The sequence below is a fragment of the Triplophysa dalaica genome, chromosome 1, assembly GCF_015846415.1.
Source record: "Triplophysa dalaica isolate WHDGS20190420 chromosome 1, ASM1584641v1, whole genome shotgun sequence".
NCBI classification, from domain to species: domain Eukaryota; kingdom Metazoa; phylum Chordata; class Actinopteri; order Cypriniformes; family Nemacheilidae; genus Triplophysa; species Triplophysa dalaica.
The window spans coordinates 2,181,946-2,208,935 of NC_079542.1; the positions used below are offsets into that span (position 1 = coordinate 2,181,946).

The 26,990-nt window shown below is 44.8% G+C and overlaps 1 protein-coding gene across 4 annotated transcripts in view; it reads left to right on the forward strand.

Moving 5' to 3' along the window:
- The window catches only part of LOC130438796 (probable E3 ubiquitin-protein ligase HECTD4), a 47,070-nt gene that overhangs the window by 18,405 nt on the left and 1,675 nt on the right, over positions 1–26,990 (forward strand). The window contains exons 16-75 of one of the 4 annotated variants that reach the window (XM_056771013.1): positions 56–176; positions 296–424; positions 555–679; positions 761–914; positions 2,918–3,006; positions 3,382–3,586; positions 3,667–3,786; positions 3,959–4,063; positions 4,192–4,355; positions 4,681–4,926; positions 5,004–5,196; positions 5,282–5,386; positions 5,491–5,579; positions 5,657–5,826; positions 5,906–6,044; positions 6,225–6,369; positions 6,448–6,614; positions 6,735–6,881; positions 7,687–7,871; positions 7,947–8,100; positions 8,182–8,462; positions 8,975–9,164; positions 9,252–9,333; positions 9,429–9,631; positions 9,710–9,845; positions 9,935–10,117; positions 10,200–10,364; positions 10,439–10,608; positions 10,702–10,817; positions 12,100–12,203; positions 12,313–12,474; positions 12,585–12,733; positions 12,832–12,911; positions 13,019–13,182; positions 14,090–14,327; positions 14,480–14,616; positions 14,817–14,943; positions 15,015–15,152; positions 16,592–16,725; positions 16,857–17,017; positions 17,096–17,295; positions 17,394–17,599; positions 18,608–18,738; positions 19,351–19,556; positions 19,626–19,805; positions 19,889–21,123; positions 21,263–21,470; positions 21,558–21,781; positions 23,402–23,547; positions 23,670–23,773; positions 23,863–23,986; positions 24,132–24,322; positions 24,398–24,544; positions 24,625–24,744; positions 24,823–24,978; positions 25,057–25,160; positions 25,242–25,463; positions 25,755–25,921; positions 26,451–26,646; positions 26,735–26,957. In XM_056771013.1, the coding sequence (XP_056626991.1) occupies positions 56–176; positions 296–424; positions 555–679; positions 761–914; positions 2,918–3,006; positions 3,382–3,586; positions 3,667–3,786; positions 3,959–4,063; positions 4,192–4,355; positions 4,681–4,926; positions 5,004–5,196; positions 5,282–5,386; positions 5,491–5,579; positions 5,657–5,826; positions 5,906–6,044; positions 6,225–6,369; positions 6,448–6,614; positions 6,735–6,881; positions 7,687–7,871; positions 7,947–8,100; positions 8,182–8,462; positions 8,975–9,164; positions 9,252–9,333; positions 9,429–9,631; positions 9,710–9,845; positions 9,935–10,117; positions 10,200–10,364; positions 10,439–10,608; positions 10,702–10,817; positions 12,100–12,203; positions 12,313–12,474; positions 12,585–12,733; positions 12,832–12,911; positions 13,019–13,182; positions 14,090–14,327; positions 14,480–14,616; positions 14,817–14,943; positions 15,015–15,152; positions 16,592–16,725; positions 16,857–17,017; positions 17,096–17,295; positions 17,394–17,599; positions 18,608–18,738; positions 19,351–19,556; positions 19,626–19,805; positions 19,889–21,123; positions 21,263–21,470; positions 21,558–21,781; positions 23,402–23,547; positions 23,670–23,773; positions 23,863–23,986; positions 24,132–24,322; positions 24,398–24,544; positions 24,625–24,744; positions 24,823–24,978; positions 25,057–25,160; positions 25,242–25,463; positions 25,755–25,921; positions 26,451–26,646; positions 26,735–26,957 (10,562 nt within the window). The remainder of the gene's footprint in view (positions 1–55; positions 177–295; positions 425–554; positions 680–760; positions 915–2,917; positions 3,007–3,381; positions 3,587–3,666; positions 3,787–3,958; positions 4,064–4,191; positions 4,356–4,680; positions 4,927–5,003; positions 5,197–5,281; positions 5,387–5,490; positions 5,580–5,656; positions 5,827–5,905; positions 6,045–6,224; positions 6,370–6,447; positions 6,615–6,734; positions 6,882–7,686; positions 7,872–7,946; positions 8,101–8,181; positions 8,463–8,974; positions 9,165–9,251; positions 9,334–9,428; positions 9,632–9,709; positions 9,846–9,934; positions 10,118–10,199; positions 10,365–10,438; positions 10,609–10,701; positions 10,818–12,099; positions 12,204–12,312; positions 12,475–12,584; positions 12,734–12,831; positions 12,912–13,018; positions 13,183–14,089; positions 14,328–14,479; positions 14,617–14,816; positions 14,944–15,014; positions 15,153–16,591; positions 16,726–16,856; positions 17,018–17,095; positions 17,296–17,393; positions 17,600–18,607; positions 18,739–19,350; positions 19,557–19,625; positions 19,806–19,888; positions 21,124–21,262; positions 21,471–21,557; positions 21,782–23,401; positions 23,548–23,669; positions 23,774–23,862; positions 23,987–24,131; positions 24,323–24,397; positions 24,545–24,624; positions 24,745–24,822; positions 24,979–25,056; positions 25,161–25,241; positions 25,464–25,754; positions 25,922–26,450; positions 26,647–26,734; positions 26,958–26,990) is intronic. The other 3 variants (XM_056771186.1, XM_056771101.1, XM_056771273.1) reach the window with 3 other exon arrangements.

Sequence of the window (26,990 nt, forward strand, 5' to 3'; positions counted from 1 at the left end):
CTTGCACACAGCACAAACATCCACCAGTGTGTCACCATACGCTTCTTTCCTGCAGACTGAAAGATGAACTGTTGCAGTGTATCCTGAAGACCGTCGTAAGAGAATCATGTCTCCTCATCACCAAGTGTCAAACTGTTTCTAAAGAAGAACTCCAGAAGCTTCTCTCCACGGTGCCTGTATGTCACTTCCACTTGAGTGCATTTTACACAAAATAACAGGACGAGAACATTCAAGTTTTTTTTAGATCCTCATCATTCATTTTGGTTTGTCATCTCTTGCGTTGCATGCTAAACAGGTGGCGTCTCCGAGCTTGCGATATTTAATGGCTGTTCAGAATCATTTGCTCAGTAACACAGTCCTGCTCCACCCTGATGATGCAGACGACAGCGACAGCTCTCTACAGGGTGAAACAATGAAGGTACAGGTAAACATAACCTTTAAAACTATCACACAAACACAAAGCGTCTTTCACACTACAACACACGCTTTTGGCATTTGTTGTTACAAGAATGATACAAAATTCAATTGTGTGTTGAATGTGTTTGTTGTGTCAGGAGCTGCAGGCGAGTATTCTCTCTCTGGCATCTAAAGTTCTGGTTGGATGCGATGAGGTGCTGGAGACCCTACAGCAGGTCACAAATGCTCTGATCAACAGCACCGTCAGCGATCGTGACGCTAGGTGTGTGCTCGCACACGTGTTCAGAACAGCTTCACACGTGTGTGTGTTTTCTTTACTAAGTTCTTGTCGTTCTGTGTTTAGACTGAGGGGACTCGAGCAGGTGACAAAAGCTACAATGTTGGGTCATCTGCTGCCGGTTCTGTTGACTTCACTGATGCACCCGAACCTGCAGACGCTCACGCTAGCCGACGCTCTGATGCCTCAGCTGGTTCAGCTGGTCCTCTACACCAGTCAGGTGTGTGCCACAGAAATTAGGACATAGAACTGTGTTTTAAAGGGGTTTAGATGTGATGCAATGTGTATACACGATTTAAGGTTAAAAAATGCGGTGTTTTCCACATAGCGCGCATGTTTTGTATCTCCTCTTTGCTCTGCCTCTCTGAAACACATTGATCCTTTACAAAGCTCATCGCTCTGAAAAGCTATGATTGGCCAGTTAACCAGTGGGTAGTGATTGGTCGAAAAAAACTGCAAGCGTGTGACAGAAATGTAACGCCTCTTACCATATTTGGAACATAATGTTCCTCTTCAATTGTACTGACAGGTACACCACCTTACTTGTGTATACATTTGGGCGGTCTTAGTCAAATCATACAAAGAACTGATGTAGATTTGTGGGGTGTGGACACACAAGGTGTTTCAGACAGGTCTGGGTGAGCATTCGCTTTTAGATAGAATGCATCTTTTGTTCCCACTCTTTAATTTTTGCCATTTTACATGTGTAATACATGCACAGGCACTTTAAAACACATCAAAGACACAGAAAAACACGTGTTCACACTTATGAAAAATTCAAACATTTTTGAGTGATAAATGAATCATCAATTGTGTTGAGTTCATGTAGTGAGTCTACTGAATAATTTTTGCAAATGTCAAATCATTACAATATACACAATATTTTCTATCGTCAATAAAAGCATATTGAATTTATCATGCAATGTGGACAAGGGCGTAGATTTGGTTTGAACATTGTGGGGGTTGAACGTCCCAGATAGCACACGAACATCACGGAGACGTCTATTTGATGTGTGTGTTTACATCTGGAAGACGTATTTTTTAGAGTGTTTGCTCATCTGCAATACGTCTTTAGGACGTTTCCTGTTAGAAGATGTCTTTAAGATGTAATGATTTAGAATGTATGTTAAACTGACATCTTATAGATGTCTATCAGATGTTAGTAAACAGCAGATGCTTTCCAGACGAAGTGATCTTTAACAGACATCTTGCAGACGTACGTGTGGTATCTGGGGTTGTGTGCTGCCTGTTATTTTATTTTTATTTTTTAATGTGTATTGTTATTGGATAATTTATTTCTATCTATCTATCTGCTATATTTACCTCGAATCTGTTAAAAAAACTTGTTAAGAGCTTATACACCTCATAACGTTATGAAATTCGTGTATAATCTTCAGTCATATAATTCTAACATAGAAGAGATTTTAAAAAGAAAGAAATTAAGTATTGAAAGCGCCAGTAGGCGGCAGCGATTCACTGTTTTAATGAGTGAGACACTTAAATTATTCATTCATCCAATTCGTTCAAAAGTCAGATTATTTTAGGAAGAAAACAAACATCAATGTGAATACTTTTGTCATTGATAATTACAGACACTATTGAAAAATGAACTAGCAAAACAGATGGCTGCTTTGGTAACTTGTTATACTGATAGTTATAGCTAAATACATTTCAATGGATAAGCTAGCTAACATATATGGTGTGTACTTAATTATTATTACACAATATTCTCATACCTCATTCTCAGTACATGCTTTATTTTTTTTTGCATCCCTCTCTGACCAGCAGTTAAATATAGTCCGCTGTGAATCGCTTCTCTTCATTTTTGGCGTACGTTACCCGTGTGCTCTCCCATTCAAACACCACTCGCGTTGTTTTGGTGAAAGTGCGACTCATTGGTTGGGCGGTACCAATCGGTTCAACAGAGGGGGAGAATTTTTTGTCTAATTTATTATGACAAACTCATATTTGATTAGGAACAAAATTATTGTCACAAAATAAAGTAATTCTACATATGTTTTATTGGATCTACTGTGATTTTCATGTTGAAATATTGGAGGGGTTGTAACTGATGGATTTGAATATTGGGGGGGTTACCTCCCCCCCATAAACTACGCCCCTGAATGTGGATATATTACCCCATATCACTATATTAGCATTGTGTGTATTAAGTCAATAACGCAGTTATCAAAGTTCTTAATCTGTTCTTAAATCCTGACGCAGACGGCTTTACTGCTGAAGACACATTCACCTGTGTTTGTTGAAGATTCTCCTGTTAACCAGACCTCCAAACTACCACCATCACATGACAGGTACATCTTATAGAAGATAAAAGTCTTCTCTGCAGTCTACTCATTTTCACAATGTAAAAACTAAAAAAAAGAAATAAATGTCTTGTATTATATGAGAAGATCAATGTTTCTTAAATGGTGAGAATCATGTTTAAAGTTTTAAAACAAAATGTAAACTTGAATGATTCTCTTAAAAAAATATACAGAGCCAGGTTTCCTCTTTGCTTCTTCTGTTTTAAAATCATGTTGTTGTTCATTCTTTGCAATATTCACATTTGTGGAATATCTTGTTGCCTTAATGTTTGTTTTAAAGTGCATCTATCCATGATCATTCTGGGGGAAAAACTGATCACATTTGAACAAACATTTACTCCAATGTGGTTGTTCTAAATTTAGTTTCCAGATTCTGGAGGAGAGGGAGGAGCCAGGCTTTCTGACCGGCCTCAAGATTCCCGCCCCATGGGCTGCTGGGAAGACGGTAGAAACTCTTCATCCAGTGAGAGATAACTACAAATTTAAAGACACGGTACACATCCCCGGAGCTCGCTGTCTCTATCTGCGCTTCGACCCGCGCTGCTCCTCCCAATACGACTATGACAAGGTTTTTATTTTAAAACTCAAATCCTAGAAACTAATTCATTGTGAAATAGGATGCTGAATTATGTACTTTGTTGATCACAGCTGGTGATTTACGCCGGACCCAACACAAACAGCCGCAAAGTGAGCGAGTATGGAGGAAACACTATGGGTTATGGAAGCCGCAGTGTCTTGGGTACCGGCTGGCCCAAAGATCTGGTCAAGGTGAAGAACACGTTTCTGCATACTAACATCAGATATATGCATCTATGAAGCAGTGCCTCTGTATTAGTGTCATGACTAAGTTACCAAAATAATAACACAATGATATCTGACAAAGAATATCAGAAAAGAAAAGAAAGTGTATTAATGATTAATGATGTGTTATGTGCTTCAGGTGGAAGGAGACACGGTGACCTTCTCTTTTGAGATGAGAAGCGGTCGTGAACATAATACTCCAGATAAAGCCATGTGGGGTTTCTCCTGCACGGTCCGAGCACAGGTACAAAAGGCCACTTATGTGTCTTACTGCTGGAAATAACATGTGTGCCCAACTACCACCTCTGGAGGTTCCCAGGCAACCATTACATTTAGAGTCACTGAACCGGTTGTTCTCTAAATGTGTCGTAGGAGTCATCAGAGGATGTTTCCGGCGGTCTTCCATTCTTGGCTGATCTGGCTCTGGGTTTGTCAGTGCTGGCCTGTGCCATGCTGCGCATCCTCTACAACGGCCCTGACATCACGCGAGAGGAGGAGACCTGTCACGACCTCCTGTGCTCCAAACTCCTGCAGAGGTCAGCCACTCTCCATCACATTCTTAATTCGCTTTTATGCACTTCCGTCCTGAAATGACCATCCATCTGAAATTACTTAACTAGACGGCTTGGGCGGAGCATCTTCAGCTGTCAGTCTGCTGGCAGTTTCATTCCAAAATGCAACGGCTGTTTTTACACCATTACAAAAATAAATAAAGCAAAAAAACAAGGCCGATTTATTTTCTGCAGTGTGTATCTTTGTGTGAGAGACCCTCCCTTTTCTTTATTACGAGTTTCTTTTTCTCATTGCAGTTACTACATAATAGTGTTAAAATCAAATCTGTTGTTTTTGTTGCTATGTCAGGTGTCAGTGGCAGGTTGAAGCTAACGGTGCCATATCTCCTGCCCTCACCCCCTCTCCATCTCCACTACCCTTAACCATCGACGAGGAGCAAGAGTTCACCTACCCGTCAGACATTTTCGTTCCCCCTCCAGGCCCTGTGCCGGGGACCACCTGCGAGCTACCCCGCATACACCTGCCGCCAGGCATCATGGGTCGTCTCCGGGAGCTGTCCGGCAGGGCCCGTCCTCAGTTCCGCCCCAGCATCAAGTAAGCGATCGACAGACACTCTGATGCAGATGGTCACGTGATACAGGTGTACAGATTTGTGTGTGTGTTGTGGTCAGGGAGGTGATTCGTCCTGATGTCATGGAGGAAGTCATCGTGTCGTGTGTCGTCAAGCATTTGGGTCTGATGGACGCCCTGCAGTCGCTGGTAAACTTCCAGTACAGAGAAATGCACAGAGAGGAACACGACCTGCTGTGCAAGATTGTGGCTGAGACCTTCAAGAAGATCAACGCCATGGAGAGACAGTTACAGGTGCGAGTTCTACTTGTGTGTTTGTGAACGTGTGTGTACAGCGAAGGGTTTGGGTTCATCGCAGATGTGTGTAATGGTGTATTAGACTGTAGCTGAGCTGGAGCAGAAGTGGCAGAACGAAGTCGATGAAGCTCATCAGGGAAAACTTGAGAACAACGCACCGTTCTTCCACGACTATCACTTCTATGAGGTAAGAGATATTCATCTGATCAGAACTGACATGAAAACCGTCCCATCGCCCTCATGCCATCCCATATGTACAGGAAACTAGAATAACGTCGTATTTCCCTGCAGAATCAAATGAAGGAGTTGGAGCTTCTGTGTTCTCTGAAGGAAGTCCCGCTGGACTGCACGGACCCGGAGAACGGCGTGACTGCTCTGAGGTGCGGTGTGAATCTGTGAACTGGATCTGTTTCTGTACCGAATGAAAGCCTGAAGTGTTGTTGTGGGTTTCATGCAGAGAGAAGTTCTTCCATGAGGTGAACACCACACAGCAGATCAAAACATCTGTACCGCTGGCTAAAACTAAAGCGCTCATGAAAAGTCTGATCAACCGCTCTGAGCTGCTGCTACACGTCACGATAGCACCACAGTGCAAGAGTCTGACCTCCACACCTACGTGTGCTCCAGGTGAAACATCTGCGCAGACATATACAGCTACGCAGACGTCCGCCCGACTGATGGCCCTGTTGTGTTCTCTCGCTTACAGCCTGCAAGTCAGTATCAGACGCTAAATCCATCCTTCCTGTGACCAAGCAGCCCGTGTTCCTGCGCAGCATGTCTGCACCATCAGATCTGGAAATGATCGCCAACAGCGACGTGGAGTTCAGTACACATGGAGCTCAGAGGTGAAAACATCAATCCTAATGGCCTCAAGATTAAACAATTGATGTTATGAAAACATTATGAAAACAATTTTTTGAGTTGCGTTTTTCAGGGAACCTTGAATATATCCGAGCTTTGCAAAAGTGTATGACTGTGATTATTAGTAAATGTAAATCAGTGTCTTTTATCATTGTCTTTGTAAGGAGGCGTCTTCATCCGTCCAGTCACAGGAGCAGTTCCTTCACGCTTCTCCAGTCTCTGGCCATTGAAGACATTAAAGACAAGCCCACATACAGCGTTCTGCTGTGTCAGCTCTTTGCTTTCATTGGGACGTCTCCAGATCAGGCTGTGAGTGTCAATCTGTTGTCTGGTAATCATACACTGTGTTCCCTACATGTGTGTTATTGACGAGTGCACTGACCGCAGGTGTCCAGCAGCAGTTTTCTGTCGGCCGCTCAGACACGCTGGCGTAGAGGCCGCACGCGCAAACAGGCCCTGGTTCACATGAGAGAACTGCTCACCGCTGCCGTCCGTGTGGGAGGAGTCACGCACCTGGTCGGCCCGGTTACTATGGTGCTGCAGGGCGGGCCTAGGTACCGGTGTCTCTTAATGCATTACACAACACTGATGGTCCTGTGATTGAACACACCGACGCAGAAATAAATATATTTATGCGTCTTCAAATATTAGTGTATGTGTTTGTGTGTGTGTAGAATCGAGGAATTGACCTGCGGTGGAATGATGGAGCAGGTTCAAGAGGCTTTTGGAGAGACGATGACATCAGTGGTGTCTCTGTGTGCCCGGTATCCCATCGCCTGTGCCAACAGCATCGGCCTGCTGTGCACCATCCCGTACACCAGGCAAGTGGCGCATCACGGGTATTTAACACCTGAGGTGTTAACTTACTGTAGAAACCCTATGAAATCAAAATAAAGATGCTCAGAGGCTCGACCTCCAGTCTGCTCATGCTCATGTCCTTCTTCAAGTAGTTCAAATCAACGTATATTAAAATACATTTACGCAAGGGATGCACTGCTACGATTTTTTGGATCGATACTGATTTTAACAATTAAGTTTTGGCAGATGCAGATAGCTCTATTTTTTACTTCTGTCATTAAAACTGTATTACTGTGTTGATCATCAAGTTATTCAAAAACACATCAGTTTTTTGAACATGGATTAAACAGGCCAACATTATAATACAAAGAGATGCTAATGCTAATATTTCAGCGCGTTTTTTTTAACACATTTTCTTTCCTCTTCTTGAAAACAGATAAAAAATAAAAGCCATTAATAATAATATTTTTCAATAAAATGCACATTTTTTTCTTGTTTTCTTGCGCTTGCAAATTTCTTAAAACAATGATTAAACATCTGCTTGGCTGTTTCTTAACAGTAACCAATGGCATGCATGGATTAGTCACCATCAGCTGAAGCAAGTTTCGTGAAGGTTTTGAAACAAACATTATTAGAATAATTCACTTAATGTTGATTGTAAGACATTTAAAGGTTTGTCAGACCAAGTAACAGAGTAATATCTTGCAAATCAAACAGATTAGTACATTCCAAACAAAAATGGGGCTAAATGTCCTTGTTACTCTAAAGTCATGACTGAGAATTGCTGATGCTGTGTTGAAACGAGAGTTGTTGTGGTTTTGTGTGCAGGAGTGAAGAACAGTGTCTCGTGCGCAGCGGATTGGTTCAGTTGATGGACAGACTGTGCAGTCTGAGCAGTCAGAGAGACAGCAGCTCCAACGAAAAACAAACAAAAAAGCAAAAAGTAGCTGCTATGGCCTGGGCCGCGTTTCAGGTGCTGGCCAACCGCTGCATCGAGTGGGAGAAAGTGGAAGGTGAGGAGAGCGGATGTTAATACACACGACAACAAACATCTTTAACCTTAACTGACGGTCAGGTCTGTTAAACAGGTGGCTCAACAGATGCGGTGCATTCTGGGCTGGCACGTCAGGTGTCCAGCTTACTAACCAATCATCTGGCTCGAGCAACGGACTGCTGCGGGAATCAAGCGGCGGGGAATGATGCCCTGCAGGATGTTCTCAGTTTACTCAACGATCTGTCCAGGTAAAGCCGCTTTCACTCAATTATATTTTTATGTATTCCTATATTTAATTTTCTCAATTTCTAAAATCTGCCTTCACCAAGGAGTCACATCGGCAAGACCATCTTGAGCCAACCAGCCTGTGTGTCCAAGCTCCTCTCGCTGCTCCTGGATCAGCGGCCGTCGCCCAAACTGGTTCTGATAATCCTGCAGCTGTGTCGCGCCGCTCTGCCACTCATGAGCGTGGAGGATTGTGGGAATGTGGCGCTCCCGTCCTGGAGCTACTCCACGAGCGCCCTGGACGGCGAACAGCAGGACGCCAGTGATCCGGCATTCCGCATCGCCTCGCTGCTGCTGGCCAAACTGGCAGACTACGTGGTGCCTGGTAAAAGCCATAGTGAATGTGTAAAATCATTGAATATCTCTGGGATATATATGTGGGTGGTGTAAATAAATACATGCCTCTATTATTATTATAACTCTACCTAAAACGCTGTTGTTTGATATTGGTCTCAAAAGCAGTCTCAACAAATTAGACACCCTCAAACAAACGTCATTTAATAAATCGCTACGAAAATGTGCTGAGTGCAGCTGTAGCATGTCAGAGGAGACCTTGCCCTCCCTTCTGAGTCTGGTCGCTCCCAAGGTTTTTTTGGAGTTTGGATCATCGGGCCGTGTTGGCTTGCTCAGCTGGAGACTAATATTAGATGTGCTTTAGATTATGTAAACTCCATTAACATTGCTCATTAGAATGGTCATACTCTTTCTATAACGTACTGTATTGTATTTGACCTTTCTCATCTTTTTCTTCCTGTTAAGCTGCTTTAAAAAAATGTGACATTGTAAAAATGCACTGTACGAATATAATCGAATCGAATGTTTCACATCCACGTTTAGGCTGTCAGACTCTGCTGTCCCCCAGCGCCTCTGAGCCGGACACCAGTCTCACCCGTTCCTGTCCCAAGAGCAGCGTGAAGACCGACAGAGACGCCAGTGAGGAGGGCGAGGCGGTGGACGGCAAACTCTCCATTTTCATCCACAAGAGAGAAGATCAATCGTCTCATGAGGTGCTTCAGCCCCTACTGAGGTAAGACAACAGATTCACTTCTGCACACGTTCAGCGTTGGCGAAAGGTCGGATTGTAACGGCGGTGTTTGTTTGTGACGCCTCGCAGTAGTTCAGAGGGACGCCCGTTCCGTCTGGGCACTGGAGCAAACATGGAGAAGGTTGTGAAGATGGATCGCGACATGACGAAGGTCAGCGGAGACCTCTAGCTTCTTAAATGGTTTATCTGTAATGTAATAGCGTACATACACTGTATGAAAGATTCTGATGTCTCGAGTGTGTTCAGAGCGGCTGTTGTGAGGTCATCACAGAAGAAGCCTCGTCTGCTCTCCGTAAAGCCAATAAATGGGCTCAGTCTGGACTGATAGTTAGTGTTGGACCGCCGGTGGAGAGCAGCAGTCAGGAGAACACCGGCGGAACGGCCACAGGTGATAAGAAGAAGACTGCTCAGTCTACAGTGTGCAGAGAGAGGAATGCTGAACTGGCTCGGTAAGACACACACAGGAGGTTGTTCGTTCAGGAGAGATTTCTTTAGCTCACCTCTCTCTCTCACACACACACATGCAGATCAGATCCGGTGAGGCCTTTCATCAGCGGTCACGTGGCTAACAGCATGGCCGCTGAGGTCATCGCTCTCCTCCACAGTCTCCTGACGGCACCCGAGTCCAACGCGGCTCAGATATGGACCAGCACGGCAGAGAAGGTCCGCAGAAGTTTGTCAAAAGCATCATTTCATTTTCAAATGAAACCTAATGAAGACATTTAGTCAAATTTCTGTTCTGTCTCTGTCAGGTGTTGTCCAGGGCTCTGATGTTCATCCCTCAGTTGGGGAAGTATGCCGAGAGTATTCTGGAGAACGGGAACAGCAGTGGCAGGAAGTTGGCTAAGCTGCAGGCGATTGGTCGACAGGCTGTGGCGGCTCTCTGTGCATTAGGCGGATTCAAAGAAACCATCAAGATCGGTTCAGAAGTCCAGGTGACACACGAATATTGGATTGAACTTTGTTTTGATCTCATTCATCGGTGCTTTGTGTTCATCAATATTATTTGTGTGGCAGGTGGTTGGGACAGGTGTGTTGGACAGTGTCGGTGTTGTGATATCCATCAATGAGCAGGAAGGTATCGCCACGGTCAAGTTTCCATCCTGTGAGTATCGCCGCACCAGTAAAGCGTCTGACGTGCTGACGGTCCCCATCTCTCGTCTCTGTACGCCCCGCTCTGAGGTAAACACATCTCTGATGTTATAAAGTCTTTTGTCGTAAGCAAGCCACATTTACACAACATGCTTTGTTTTAAGGCTCTGCCGCTACACAAGCTGTCTATCACAGAGAAGGTGGTGCAGGCGGTTCAGTCCATGCTGCTGCCGCAGGAGGGCAGTCTGTCCATCCACACGTCCCTCCCAGCATCTGGAGACGGGTCCAGTCCCATGATGGCTGTGGTGCGACTCCTGGCCGAGATCAGAACCAGGTCAGACTCTGTGATGTCATAATCTCAGGCTGTCTGGTGATGAGGATGCTGGAATTGTGTCTGTAGTGTTTATTCTGTGTTTGTGTACATCAGGGCGTGTCTGGTGATGGCTCAGTTGTTGGAGGACAGCTCCTTCTGTGAGGAGTTTATTCAGCAGTGTCCTGCAGCTGTGGAGGTTCTCAATCTCATCGCACAAGAGTGCAGCCCAGGTGAGTGCTCACCCGTATAAAAGGTTTCCCATCAGTGATGGAAACGCAAAATTTTTGAATTAGAAAGCCTGATTCTCAACAACGTTTTTACGCTCGCTTGAGGTGGTTTTTCATTTTTTGCGGAAAAGGGTTTATGCGAATGATGGGTGATGGATAAATAAATTCCTCCAAAAAGTCACGCAACTGCGCTATGAGACCGCGTAACCTGACTATCCAGGCCGCTGATCTTGTTACATATCATCTTATAACATATCATACCTGAGCAAAGTCGTCAAAGTATTTCTGTAATTGCCTTTTAGAACTGTCACCACTGTGTTTTCCAAACAGCAGGCACCCACAAAAGCACCACATTTATTGTGTTTCGTAATCGTCTGCTTGTGCAAGTATTGTTATGTATGAAAATGATTCAGTGGTTTCTCTCACTTTCCTTGCTGATATTTAGTGTCAGTTTATTAGGACGTGACGCTTGACTATTTGAATGGAAACGGTGCTTATTGACAAATGTGTTTTGCGATATTACAATTTTGCGCGTAATCTAAATTTGCAACTTTGGATGGAAACCCGGCTACTGACACCCAGCCAGCCATCCATCCATCCATTTATTCATTCATCCATCCAAAGCTATCTGCAGGGTCGAGGGAGGGCGTGCCTCATTGTCAGTGAATGTGCAAAAAATAACGCTACAGAATAGACTGGGTGTAAAACTGATGTGGGAAACTATTCTCGGGTTTGCCTGAGATGCAAACGCATTTGCCGAATGAATTCTGACGTAGCCAACATTAACACTGTTTGTTCAGGACCATCCGCTCCAAATCTGTAGTGCTGTAATATTTCCAATGTAGCCAAACGCATCTGATCCGGGAAGCAAGGACGCAGCAACCTTCATTATTCTGTAGGAGTCGCTCTGAAAACGGTTCTTATTGTAAGCTTGCACAGTCAAAGATTCTACTTTTGTTTAGAACGCGCGGGAGAACTCTCTCAAGATGCTGGGGTCACGTCACAGTCAGGGAGCTGTTTGCGGATTGGTCGGCACTTGGCAGTCCGAATGTCGGCAGAATTTCTTTTTTAACGAAACTAATTAAAAAAAATTAGGACCTTTTTAATAAACAAATATAGTAAGTAAACTTTAGAAGTTTCTTTAGAGTATCTTTAGAAAAACCCTAGGACTATAAAAAATAATCCTGCATCTGTTTTTTAGGTGTGCCACTGTGGGTGTCACCGGCACATCCGTGTTTTCAAGAGACCTTGTTTTATAACACAAGTATTGTGTGTGTTTGTGTAGGAGAGCGTCTGGGTGTAGTGGAGGCTCAGTGTGAGAGGGTTCGAATGCTGTATAGAGACTGTGCTCGTCCTCCTCCACCGCCCCTACAGACTGATCAACGACAGGTCAGTTCAACATCCTCACAGAGCACCAGAAAAAAACACAAAAAACTCTCGTCGTTTAGCAGCTAAGCATGTCATTTATTCTTCACAAATGCTCTCTCTGTCACTGCAGCCGAAGGAAATCACATGGTGTCCGTCACGCGTCTTCCCGCCGGTACGTGCCTGTATGTTGTCGTCACGCTTAACCTCCGTGACCTTCCAGGCAGATCCGAGCGCCGGTGGAGGTCTTCCCAGAGGGACCTTCATCTACGCCACCTCACCGGTGCCCGTTCAGGTGAGCGTTGACTCTTTTTGTGTGATTTGTGCAGTGCGAATCTATCAGGCATGACTTCTGCTCGTCATTCAAACTCAACTCTTTCTGTCCTTCGTCTGTGTGGTTTCCAGGCTCCTTCGTTTTACTGGGAGATTGAGATCATCTCTTACGGAGACTCCGAGGATGACAGCGGTCCTATAGTTTCCTTTGGGTTTTCTCCAGAGGCAGAGAAGAGAGACGGAGCGTGGACCAACCCTGTGGGCACCTGTCTCTTCCACAAGTACTCAACTACATTCATTGGCTTTCTCTGCGCTATAACTTCCTCTTCTGTCCAGGATCATATCTCTCATCATTTATGTCTCTCTCTCGTTGTGTTAGTAACGGTAGAGCCGTGCACTATAATGGTTCCAGTTTGCTGCAGTGGAAGAGCGTGAGATTGGATGTAGCGCTGCTTCCTGGTGAGATCTCACATTGACACAGACCAGCTTTATTGGTGTGTTTTGATTGTGATGCTAATCATGTTGTTCAAACGCAATCTCAAAGCTTGGGATGTTTTTTGGCACAGGTGATGTTGCAGGTATAGGTTGGGAGCGTTTGGAGGGAACACCGCCTCCTCCTGGACAGCCTCCTAAAGGCAGGGTGTACTTTACCTACTGTGGCCAGCGTCTCTCGCCTTACCTGGAGGACGTAGCCGGAGGCATGTGGCCTGTCGTCCACATTCAGAAAAAGGTTTGAGGAGGAAAAAACATGCCTTACAATTGACATTTTCAGGAAAGCATCCATATTGAAATTTTGTTCCAGGTCATTATTCGATTTCTAGTATTTATAGGCACGGTAAGTGCTTTTTTAAAAACGCTTTCGAAAACTGCGTCGGGCCGAGTACCTAAACAAACTTGTAGCCAATCGGAGGTAAGGGGCGTGTCCACTCATGTTGACGGAGGGAAGAGAGCAAGCGGGCATTAGAAAGATTTTAGAAATGTCTTGTTTATTACATAAAGTAAAGAGTCTGTGGGTTGTATGCATAAAAGTAGGATAAAAGTCAGGTAGGAGCTGGGACACGTGTTATTATTATAAAGACTTTCAAGCGGAGACGCGTTAGGACTCGCGGTACTATGGCGAAGGCTTTTAGAGGAGATAGGCTAGCACTCTCTACACTACCATACTATGGAGATACTTTCCAGCAGAGAGATGTTGGAGGGCAAGATGGTCTAAAAATCACTCCCAAGGAGGTTGCTTTGGTTTGGATCATTATGGGAGTAACATTGCTTTTGCTGTTTGTCAGAACCAAGATATGTTGTTTTAATATTAGCTGTTCAGCGGAGCAGTTTTGAGCGTCGTTGTTTACTCGTGTTATTTTTATTCATTTGCATTATTATTCAGTTGGTCTAAGCTGTGATAAAGCTAAGCATTTCATGCCTGCGTGGCTCTGCACGTTCGAGGGCGGAGCAAGGCGGAAAGGGGCGTGTTCCTTTTACGCAAAAGTGTGATTTGTTGTCGATTTCAGATAGCAGTCACCCCGACTTTAATGTTTGACATTTGCTGTTTAGTAATATCTACAGACAGACGCTGCAAGAAAAAATGTTGTCTGATTTTGTTTATTAACTGGAAACAGTGAAGATGACATCACATTTTTCAGAATACGAAGATTCATGCCAACTTCGGGTGCCGTTTGTTCGCGTACGCGGAGGGGCAGGCGCACCGCAACGCCGCTGATCTCTGCATGGACCTGTCGGAAGAAATCAGCGCCAACTTCGAGGCTCTGCCCTTCGCCATGGCATCAGACAGCGATAACGACGCCGGCACCAGCGTGGCATCTGACTCCGGTTCTCACGGACCCCCGTGTCGAATCGCTTCGGTTGTCACCGCACAACAACGTGAGTCTCAACACAACGGCAGTTCCTTCAAAAACACACTGTTAACAGTTTACACCTTATTAGAATTTACTGATGCTTTCTACTGCTGAAGCTTTGTGATAGCTGGGGAACAGAATGTAAAAATGTCATTGTGCATCATCTCGTGTTCTCAGAATACAACACCGATGCATCTTGTCACTATAAGGTCGAGCTGAGTTATGAGAATCTGGTGGTGTCTGGACCAAACACTCACCCGCCACCCACTGCTGATGATGACAGTGAAGATGAAGATGATGAAGATGTTCCCAGGGTATCCAGAGCACATCACCTCATCCACAATGCTCCTCAAAAGACTTTTACAATAATAAATCAAACTCACATGGACATACACTAGGACAGCAGACATAATCTAGGCACATGATCTTCAAACATAAAATACACTGAATACAAGTATACCAAGGAGTTTTTATCCATTCTTATCGTCTGTCTTCATGTGTTCGTTCTACGAAGGAGGATCATTACGCTCTTTTGGTGAAAGCCTGGGAAACCAAAGTGTTCCCGACCATCCGTCGTCGCTTCAGGAATGAGGCGGAGAGAAAGTCTGGTCTGGATCAGATTAAAGGAGCTCTGCAGCTGGGTGAGCGTCTCATCGCTGAGATTCAGTCACCGTGTAGTCGGGTGTCTTTAATCATGTTCATCTACACACAGGTATGGTTGACATTGCACGTCAGACCGTGGAGTTCTTATATGAGGAGAACGGAGGCGTTCCTCGTGATCTTTACCTTCCAACCATTGAGGACATCAGAGATGAGGCCAATAAGTTCACCATTGACAAAGTCCGCAAAGGTCAGAGCGACGGCATGTTTGCTATCAAACCCACAAAGGATTTGAATGAAAGGCCACGTTTGAAAATCTAGTAATCTTTACATACATTAATTATATCCTCCAGATAATACACTGTCTATTTTTTATATAACTTTTTCTGTAAATTATATTTCATTCATTCTGCTGTTTAAAGCACATTCCTTGTACTACAATAGTCTATTCTTATTTTTTACTTGTACATATTAACATACACACATAGCTTTACTCTCTATATATTTATCTTATGTTTATTGTATTGTATTTCTTTTATACCCATAGGCCCTTATCTAAACCATCTGTATACTCTATTCTATTGTGTTATGGTCTCTGTGTACTGGATGCTCCTGTCACCAAAACAAATTCCTTGTATGTGCAAATAATAAAGCTGATTCTGGTTCATTTTACATGAAGCTTAAAATGATAAATGAATAGATGTGCTGATTAAATGGAGCATGTCGGATGTAAGTAGAGGAAAAATCTATGATAGCATTTTAGTGGCATGTTAAAGCAACACTAGAGAACTTCTGCTCACGGGCTCCCCCGTGTGGTTGATACGCGCAATTGTCTGTTACCAGTGTCATAAATAACATAATGAATGGTATAAACTTCTTCGTGGGCAGCGCAATACACGTTTAGCGCAATTTCTTTAGTGTTCTGATTGAACCTGCGAATGCAGAAACGTCATTTGGAGACCATTTCACACTCTTCCACAGGCAGGGTGTCCGCGGATACTTAAAATGTCTTAAAAATCTTAAATTGCATAATGTCAAAATTAGACCTTAATTAGCATTAAACTGTCTTAAATTCGCGTTTCCAAGGTCTTAGAAATGCAGTCGAACTGACACCGTAAAGAAGATTTTATTTTCGTTTTAAAATCATGTACGTCTATTTGTCATGCAGAACAAACTAGGTGGAACCAACTCACAAACTATACGTTCACGGGGGGTTCGTTAGTTGAGTGGACAGGACATTACCACATGGTGAAGTGCAAATTTGTCTTCAATTTCATTCTGCACGGTATTAAAAAGGTACTAAAAGGTTTTAAACCTGCAGATACCTTTGGCAGGAGATGGGCGGGCATTGTGTACCGACCCGAAACACTAAACTTACAGAGTGTGGTTTTAACCGCTAGGAGGCCGCTCAGGCAGCAGCATCAGTAGAATTCGTTCGGTTATCAATTGTTCAAATACTACAAATTCAAGACATAAACTACATAGTGTTGCTTTAAAAAAGATATGATTTTTTTTCGATTACGAGGACATACTCTGTATAATTTGAGGATGAAGTAAAAGTAGTAGCAAAACTTGCCTACATTAAGTTGTCCAGCTGGATTAATTTGGCTTGAACACAAGTGCACCACGTTTGAAATGGAGATTGCAGCTTTAAATTATTAATTTCTTGTGTTTATTTTGTTTCATTAGGTCTGACGGTGGGCATCCGCTGTCCTGAAGGGAACAACACCTGCAGCACAGGTGGCACAGCTTTACCCAAGTTTGCCATCCGGGGCATGATGAAGACCTTCGGTTTGCATGGAGTCGTGCTGGATGTCGACTCTGTGAGTCTCACCGTGGGTTCAAAATCTGCAAGTTCTGATGCATTGTAGAGAACACAGATGAGAAATGATGATTAGAAATGCACTTTCTGATATTCATGTTGTGTTAAATAATCAGATGTGTGTGTATTCAGGTGAATGAGCTGGTTCAGGTGGAGACATACCTGCGGAGTGAGGGTGTGTTAGTTCGGTACTGGTACCCCATCGAGATGCTGGAGAGACCGCCGGCAGGATCACGCAGGGCTGCGGCCAACGGCCTGGTGTCTCTAGACAGCAGCAACATCCAGATCCACAGGTAACGCACATCCTGCGTTTCCCATGTCATATATCTAAACACAGGCGGTCTTCATCAAGTCTTGCGTTTTGTGTTTAGGGAACTGCTGCGCTGTGAAAGCGCTCTGGCGCGTCTCTACTGTCGCATGGCTTTGCTCAACATCTTTGCCCCCAAGAGCCCTCACACGTTTACACGACTCTTCCACATTCCTGCTGTGCGTGACATCACCCTCGAGCACCTGCAGCTCTTGTCCAATCAGCTGCTGGCTCCGCCTCTGCCAGGTGAGGTCCGAGAAATAGGTGAGGTCATAGAGATAGTTGTGAGATAAAGTTACATCAGTTAAAATGAGATGATACAGCGATGATCACTTAAAGTGTGTTTGTCTGTGTGTGTGCAGATGGAAGTATCAGCTGTAAGTCAATCCTCTTGGCTCAGTCTGTTCTTCATGAGCTGCAGGGTCAGAGCTGCTCGCCCACCGATCTCTTCTATCAGGGTCACGGCCCGAGCGTCCGCGAGTGGTTGGCGGTGGCCATCAGTCGAGCGCTTCATCAGGGCGAGGACAGCCTTCTGGAGCTCACCAGACAAATCTGCTGCTTTCTGCAGGTACAAGAGGTTCTCATAGTGGCCTCTTTTATTTGGAGCAGTCTAGTTCACAGTCAAGACCGTTTTATAATGTTAATTTTGTTTGAACATTAGGTTGTTTAAGCCCTCGTGCTCCAAATAAACATTTAATATGATCTTTATTTGTACTTTTACTGAGAAACGTCAAGGATATTAGTATTAACAAGATGCGGCACTGCTGTCCTTCGGATGAGATGTTAATCCGAGGTCCTTACTCTCTGTAGTCATTAAAAATCTCAGGATGTCCTTCGATTAAGAGGAGGGGAGTAACCCCGGTATCCTGGACAAATTTGTCCATTTGCCTCTAAACATCATGGCCTCCTAATCATCCCCCATGTAAACCACTTAGTTTGGCTAAAAAATTGTCTCTTCTCCACCAATAAACTGGTGTGTGGTGGACGTTCCGGCGCAATACGGCTGCCGTCGCATTATCCAGGTGGATGCTGCACATCGGTGGTGTTTGAGGAGATTCCCCCTTTCCATGTAAAAGCGCTTTGATTGCCCATGCAGAAAAGCGCTATATAAATGTAATGAATTATTATTATTGTCATAATGAATGGCGAAGAATGCAACTCTAAATATGGCCACTCTAGCGAGGGAAGTCCCACCTTTCAGTAAAACGAGCCAATCTTCAATCAGTAAAGAATGACGAATCTTTGGGGCTCTCGTGAGGCACACTAGATGAGGCGACCTCGATAAAGGTGATTTTTTTTTTTTTTTTTTCGCAATTTAAGCTTTGCGAACCAAAGCTACGATACAGTTCATGTTATGTTTAATTATTGATCGGAAAGGTGCTGTTTAATCATGATTTTTGTCAGCAATTAGAGAAATATCTGCCATTCAAGGAGATAGGACTGTTGACTTGCTATGATGTTAATAGCTGTCCAGAGACGTTGCAAACATGGCTTTTGTAAACTGACTTATAAATCTGATACAAAGGTGCTAAAGTTGTCCATCGATCAGCAGATTTTGTGTTTGTTTCTCATTCAGAGCGCTCCTGAGCAGTTCACACTGGAAGAGTTTCCCATCAGCGAATCTAAGGTCAGCATGGACGTCAACTTCCCCGGCGCCGCCTTCGTGGTCGTCTCATGTAAAGAGAGTCAGCTCGGCTGTCGAAAAGAGTGAGGACATATCATTTAAACTCCACTGAGTCAGCTCTGTAACAACTGCAAGAAAATACTTCAGAATAAACAAAGTGATACATGCACAATAAATCTGAAGTTTCTTAAAGTCCCTGTGAACCAGAAGTTGCGATAGTTTTAATTTCCTTTATTTTGACGCATTTCCATTGAAATGGAATTTGGAATGAGAAAATGGCTTCCATCATACACTGTGATTTGACTGGATGTATAAAAACAACCGTTGCATTTTCAAATGGAGCTGGCACCAGACTGACAGTCAAAGGGGAGGAGTTAACAGATGCTCTGGCCAAGCCATATAACTTACGTCAGTTGAGATGGATAATCATTACAGGACGGAAGTGCATTTTCAGATTTTAACTGAAGATTATGAAAGCACAGGAATTGAAAAAAAAAGACCCACATTGATAAACGATTTACAATAAACGCTGCAAAATTTCATGAAAATATAGGCATTGTGATTTTTAATTTCATTTGGACTTTAAAAGCAGACATAGACATCTTTAAGACATGCAGTATTTATATTAATGTGAATTGAAATCGCTATAGTCTGGGGTGAAATGTGTAATGTATAAACTCTGCTGTTCCTCTCAGTTCTTCTCTGTACAAGGCTCCATGGGCTCGTGTCATGGTGTATGGACTCGGTCATAAGGTGCGGCGGAACGGTCAGCTGAATCTAATGGAAGCGGTTTGTTACCCACTGGACGCCTCTCCATCAAACACAGGACTCACACCTCCTCCCACAGCCAACCAGTATCCCAGCATTATCATCCCCACGGACAGAGTCCACATCAAACTGGGTATGTCAAAGAAACATCATCATTATCCCCATGAGAGACGATCATATACAGCATCTCTTTGTGTCACAGGTGTGTCTCCTGCTCCCGGCGCGGTGCTGGTGTTACACTCTCTGCCTCTTGAGTTCCCATTGGCTACGGCGTTTGCAGAGCAGCTGCTGACCTACAGCATCGGAGAACCCAGCGATCGATCTGAGGACGAGTTGAACACCGTGCCCACCTCTGTGCTCCTTCAGGTCGTCGAGTTGTTCGGTGAGAGCAGCGTTCTTGTCTTCACCTTGACGTGAAACTAACCGTGGATGTGGTTGATTTAACACGCTGTTGTTCTTTATAAGGTGGGCTTCTGTGGACCACCGATCTCGCTCCGTGTATCAAGGAGCTGATCTTCCACCTGCTAGCGGAGCTTCTTCGCAAGATCCATGCCTTCGAGCGCCACAAAAGCCCCTCGGGCTTGTCCAGCCCTGTCACGCTGCTCGTGAACCCCTGTCTGACGGTGCTCGTGGTTCTCCAGACGGAACTGCGGAAGCTTTACGATCACGAGACGCAGACCTGGGGGGCGGTCGGCGGTTCCTGCGCTTCTTCTACAGGTGGTGGCGGAGCGCTGGCGCTGGTGGGCGAGCGAAGCCGTTTCTCCACTTACTTTCACGCGCTGATGGAGGTTTGCCTGGCGGTGGCCGAGGTGACTCTTCCTCTGAGCGGCGGCCCGGGGACGTCTGTGGTGGGAGCTCCGTCGTCTACTAGTACCGCCAACTTTAGCGACTCCTCAAGTTCTTCCTCGTCCTCCCCGGGACAGACGCCGCAGAGTCCGAGTTTGCTTTCGAAGCGCAAGAAGGTGAAGCTGAAGCGCGAGCAGACGGCGGTCACAGGGAAACACGGGTCTGGGAACGGCGCGAGGGATGGTGACGGCGCTTTGCTGAACATGAGCGGAGGGAAGCCGGAGGACATGCTTTGGTTCCACCGTGGCTTGACTTTACTCTTGATTCTCCGACACCTGGCAAACAAAGATCCGCAGGGGTTGGGCGTCACTGGAGACGCTGTTACAGACGCCTGCCAAGCGTTGGTGGGATCCACAGCCCACTGTCGCTTGCTGGTGCTCTCGGGCATCCCGACTCACCTCGAGGAGGCTGTGGTGCGGAACGCCATCCGAAGAGCCTGTAACGCTCACGGCGGCCTCTTCAAAGACGAGATGTTCATTCCGGTTCAGGAGGAGGAACCTAAAAAACCCACTCAGGAGGTGAGGAAAGATCTTCCCCTGAACGGCAATAACGTGACACCGGTGATGAGCACCTCACCTTCCACCAGTCAGATCTCTAGAGGGGCCAGTGAGCTGCCGGCGGATCAGGAGGCGGTCACTCCATCACAGCCTATGGATCCTCACACGGTTTCCAGTCAGGAGAGTCTGGACGTGTCTCTCTGCAGCACAGGAAGTCAAGGGAGTCTCGGCAGTCTGGGAGACCAGCTGGATAGCGGCGCCACGTCCGTCTCAGATGGAGGATCTGTGTATACTGTCGCCTCTCCAGACATCAGTGCCAGCGTGACACGACCCATCAAAGGTTACGCTGTCATAGAGGTGAGTTTACACAGCGGTACCACAAGACACGGCGTGCGTTTCTAGCACACTAAACTACTCAAACCTAAAGATATTTTATGAATGCTAATCGAAAACCCAAGTCATGTTCTTACTGATTTTGTTGTTTGTTGGTTTGCAGGTAAGAGCACGGGCTCAGGTGGAGAAGATCCGCGCCAGTCTTTTCAACAGCAGCGATCTCATTGGCCTTTCCAATCTGGAGAGGGAGGAGGAGCTAATGGAGATGACCAATGAGGAGATCCTGACCGTCTCAAATGTCAATCAAAGTCTGTTTGACACTCAAGGCAGCTCCGCCCTGGAGGAATATTTCCTTGAGAAGTCGATCAGAGGTGAGCTGAGCTCTTCGTTTCACCTTTGCGGTTTTGTCTGATCTGTCACGGTCCGGTTCAGAGATGTGTTCTCTGCTGGTTTTGTAGGTGAAAAACTGATTCCCAGGGCGCGTGACGTGCTCACCGATATCTTTAAAAGCTGCGTGTACGCCGAGCAAATGCTGAGCCCGGCACCTACTAAACCAGTGAAAGTGTCAGACATTTATCTGAGCAAAGAGCAGATCAACTCGCCGAGCCCCGGTAACCTCCTGCATGTGTTTGTCACTCACGTACGGCTGCCAAAGAAAGTGCTGGAGGATCAACTCACACAGGTGACCGCTCCGAACACTTACACTCCATTCTTTAATACTATTACGCTTCATTTCTCGTGTGTTTGGAAACCTGTATGTGACTATTTGTAGGTGATTCTCACGAAACCACTGACACGTCGTGACCGTAGAGATTTGGAAAACGAAAAATGTATTGTGTTCTTCACCTTGGACAAAACATCTTTTTGACATAGGAATGAATTATTTATTTATTTTGTTGCTTTTTCTGCTGAAATTCTCGTAACTGTAACGCATCACGAGTGTATTAGGCCGTGTTCATTCTTATTTTTAAGCTGCTAGCATCTGTTTAACATAATAATCATATGGAATAAACCGTGTATTCAAAAAAAGTCCAGAGCGCTTTTTTAAAAGCCAGCGTCTTTTTCTGCAGCTCTGAGTGTCTTTTGAGGTTGAAAAAGTTCTACACCCTGCGTCAAGCACCTTTTTCACAGCTAACTAATGACAGAGACCTGTTGTTTCCATTATAACATGCGAGGAACGTGATTGGTCGAGAAGGCTCAAGCTCGAACAAATAAAATGGTGGCCGAAACGGCTGTTTTAACTGTAAATGTAAGTTTAATTTTCACTTTCAATAACTTCTGATTGCAATTCTAAAAAGTTAACAATTAATTCTTGTCAAAAAAGAAGTAAAGTGTGAAGATGGCCTTATATGTTGTAGTTTAAAATTAAGTAAAATTTAAATATTGCGAAAAAACAATTGGATGTTCTACTAGACGTTCTTGAATAACAAAAAATTATTGACAGAATATTAATGTATAATAAAAATGATAAATAATGGAAGAAATATGTGTCTGATAACTGATAAACACACACAAAGATATTTAAATTGATTTAGATTTTATGTGAAGAAATCTACTAGTAGCTATTAAATGGCAAACAAGTTAACAAATTGCTTTATATTTTTCTAGTTAAAAACTTAATATTCTCTTGTCACACTAGTACACGAGTTTTTCGCTTCTCATTACCGATACAGGTAGTTTTCCACATTTAAAGACATTTTTACATGTCTAAAATTCTATTAAAATATAATTCTTTAATATGTAATGTACTATTAATAAAAACTTGCTTAGCCATCACAGCTTCGCTTGTTTTTAGCAAAACACAGATTGACCGTTTTAAATGGTTACGCTAATGAGAAATTGTAATCCCTTTTTTCGTAAAAACTTTTACAATTGTGTAACCATCAGTTAACGTTTCGAAATCTATTCCTTTAAACGTGTCATATCTTGTTTTTAATGAGTATAAAGAGAAATAGTTGACGTGTTTTTAAGAAAATCATGTTTGACATCTTGAAACCAAGACTTTGTGCGAATCGCCCTTGTTATGCTTGTTAACACAAAAGAAGATATTTTGAGAAACGTCTCAGTGGTTTTGTGTTCACACAATGAAAGTTGACGAGGTTCAATTGTTTGGTTATCAAATTTCTTCATTATGTCTTATTTTGTGTTCTGAAGAAGAATAAATGTCAGGTTTGCAGTGACATGAATGAGAACTCTGTATCTGTAATGCACAATGTAGTATTCAATAGCTCAGTGAGTGTGTGTTTGAAGAAGCTGATGTGTTATTGAATGAGAAATCAAATCTTGTTTCTTGTGCCGCAAGATTCTGCGTAAATATGGCACGCTGAAGCCCAACAAGAACAAACACAGCAGGGTGGGCAAAGAACAGCACCAGGGTAAAGTGGTCAGTACCAAGAGACCCATCACCAAACCCCCAACCAAAGAGAAATCCATGCTGAACAGTGTTCGGTGAGAGTCGCCCTACACACGCTGGTCACATGAAAAGCGTTTTAACTTCAAAACGTCTCAATTCTTTTCATATATATTGTTTAAATATATACATCGTTTATTTATATGACACGTTTCTCCAGAACTGTATTAAGCGAGAAAAAAACGGTCCTGAAGCCCAAATCTCCCGAGAAGACTAAACCCGATGAGAAAGATCAAGAAAAGTCTCCTGCCAAAAAGCTAGAAGGTCACGGCTGAACCAGTTTCCGATCAGTTTTTCCTTTGGAAGCTTCTTGCTGTAGATCCATCTCAATAATGTTTGATCTGATTCAACAGTGCCAGAAGAGAAGTTCTTGACCCTGGAGGGTTTCCACAAGTTTACACTCGATCGAGCCAAACAGGACATCCGCAGTGTCTGGAGAGGCATCCTGGCGTGTGGTTACGATCTGCACTTTGAACGGTTTGTACCGCCATATCAATCTAGTGTCAGTAAATGAAATATCCCTTTTATAAGATGATGTTGTGAGAAGAATAGATCTTGAAGTAACACTGTGAAAAAGAGCAGAGGTTTCATCGTGAAGATGCTGATGGTGTTCTTGTTTCAGATGCACGTGTATCGACTCGCGTCACGCTCAGAAGGCCAGCAGAAAATGGACCTTTGAGATGGATTTTGCTCTGGTGCAGTTTGTCAACCGTCTCTGTCGGCATCTGGCCATCACTCCCGCACGTCTGCATCCTCATGAGGTTTACCTGGACGCCGCTGACGCCGCTAACCCTCAGGTCACATGTTTGTTAGGTGAGTCCATCCGGACGCTGGGTTGTGTGGGATGTGCGCGACACCGGTCTGATGAAAGCGTCTCTGGTCTCACAGGTGTGCCGGTGGAGAGTCTGAGACTCCGATTCGCTCTGTTGCAGTCACTCAACAGCACGCTGGAGAGCTTCTTTCTGCCTCTGGTTGAGCTCAGACAGACACAAAACTATCAAAACAGCATCGCCACTCTTCTGTGCGAGGCCAAAGGTCAGTCGCTCGACACACACGCACCTTTTCTTTACTACTTTCTAGGATGTCATCTGATTGACATTGTGTCGTGTTTGCAGGTCTTACTTTTTACGACACCAAAGTGACGGTCATGAACCGGGTTCTGAACGCGACCGTGCAGCGGACCGCAGACCACGCAGCGCCTGAGATCACCCTAGACCCGCTGGAGATTGTTGGAGGTACGTGATCGCAGCGTCCGTCACACAGAGCACAGTACCAGCTTCGAGTTCCTCATGTTTATGCGTGCGTCTGCGCAGGTGAGACGCGTGCGGCAGAAAACACGTACTTCTGTCAGGCGGCGCGGCAGCTGTCCTGCGTGCCCTCGTCTCAGCTGTGCGTCAGGATCGCCAGCGGCGGAGACCCCACATACGCCTTCAACATCCGCTTCACCGGAGAGGAAGTGCACGGCACCAGTCAGTGTGACACACCGTCGTTGTTTTATCTGGCATGAATTTATGCGCTTGTGTTATATGTGCTGTGTTTGTCCTCAGGCGGATCGTTCAGACACTTTCTGTGGCAGGTGTGTAAGGAGCTGCAGAGTTCTGCCCTGTCCCTTCTGCTGCCCTGTCCCAGCGCTGCTGCCAACCGCAACAAGGTAAGAAAACATCCCCTCGCTCGTGCCATCATCTCTTTGGCAGTTCATGCTTGTGTCAGCTTCCATGTTGATGTCATTCAGGGGAAGTTCATCTTGACCCCGTGTCCCGTCACTTACGCTGAGGAGCAGCTCTTGCACTTCTTTGGTCAGTTGCTGGGCATTGCCATCCGGGCGGATGTTCCTCTACCTCTGGATCTGCTGGGATCGTTCTGGAAAGGTCTGGTTGGTGAAGAGCTGAACCCAGAAACTGACTTTCAAGAAGCTGACTTGCTCACCTACAACTACTTCAAGAAGTTTGAAAATGTAAGAGATATGAAACATTGTCTGGGTCCTTACAGAACCTTGTTTGTCTTGTTGGCTCTTTCTCAGGAAGCCTACTTTTAAAATGATAAAATAGGTTGGGTTTTAATGCTGTTAATTGGTAAGGTATTTACAAAACCCAGTGACAAACAAATATATCATCAAACTTGGAGAGACAAGGACAGGATCTAGATTTTTTTGTTGTTGTTGTTGCTGAAAATCATGTAATTGTAAAGTCTACTCTTTACCCCGATGCTCTACTGATACCATTCACCTCTGTATTTTATTTGTCAGTTGGCGGATGAGGTGGAGCTGGAGGCGCTCTGTGCTGAGGTGTCGTCTCAGGGTCACGTGAACGAGAGCCCCGATTCACCGGCTCGCCCCTGCTGCACCTTCACCTACATCACCATGACGGGAGAGGAGGCGGAGCTGTGCCAGGGCGGCCGTGACATCGCTGTCAGGTACGAGCCAATCATCTGCCTGTGTGATCCTGTTCATCAGAACTAGAACTGCACGATTAATCGTATTTAAATCGTGTTATTACACGGCTCATTTGAATGCTTGATTCTGATGGACCATTCCAAATCTTTCCAGAATTCAGACTGAAAGCTTCTATCTTTTCAACTTTGCTGGGAAAAAAACCCCGCTGACAAACATGAAGGGTGAATAGTAATGACTTAGAAAGAAAAAAAATGGATTAGGAAACATCAAACATTTTTCATTTTTAGGGCGGAGTGTTAAGATAACAGCGCACTTTGAAATACGGTGTTGAAGAAGTTCAACAGCAGCAGATTTGTTGAAATGTGGAAGTGAAATAAAAGCCATAGCTCTGAATTGACAAAATGTTGTGATTATTAATCGCAATGAAATGTTGAGCAAAACAACCGCGATGATCATTTTACCCATGATCACGCATCCCTAATCATAACAGACGTGATTGAGTTGATGTTCGCCCTTAATGAAGATCTCATTTTGTACGTATGTGTTCAGCTGGGAGAATAAAGACATGTACGTGCGGGCGGTGCGTGATTTGCGTCTGCGAGAGCTGCAGAATGTGGAGTGCATGTCTGCCGTACGAGCTGGACTGGGCTCTATCATCCCCCTTCAGCTTCTGACCTTACTGAGCCCTGCAGAGATGGAGCTGCGCACCTGCGGCCTGCCCAACGTCAATCTGGAGTTCCTCAAGGTCAAACATTCACGCTCCTTTACAAAAAATCCCCAAACACTGTTTCTGAAGCACTCTCCTGACACCCAAACTCTGGTGGTTGTTGTAGGCTCACACCATGTATCAGGTGGGTCTGATGGAGACGGATCAGCACATCGAGTTCTTCTGGGCGGCTCTGGAAACGTTCACTCAGGAGGAGCTCAGCAAGTTCATAAAGTTTGCTTGCAACCAGGAGCGCATTCCCTTCACCTGTCCCTGCAAAGACGGAGGTCCGGACACCGCTCACGTGCCCCCCTACCCCATGAAGATCGCCCCGCCTGATGGGGCGTTAGGTACGTCACCTTTGCCATGTTGAGACCTCTCAC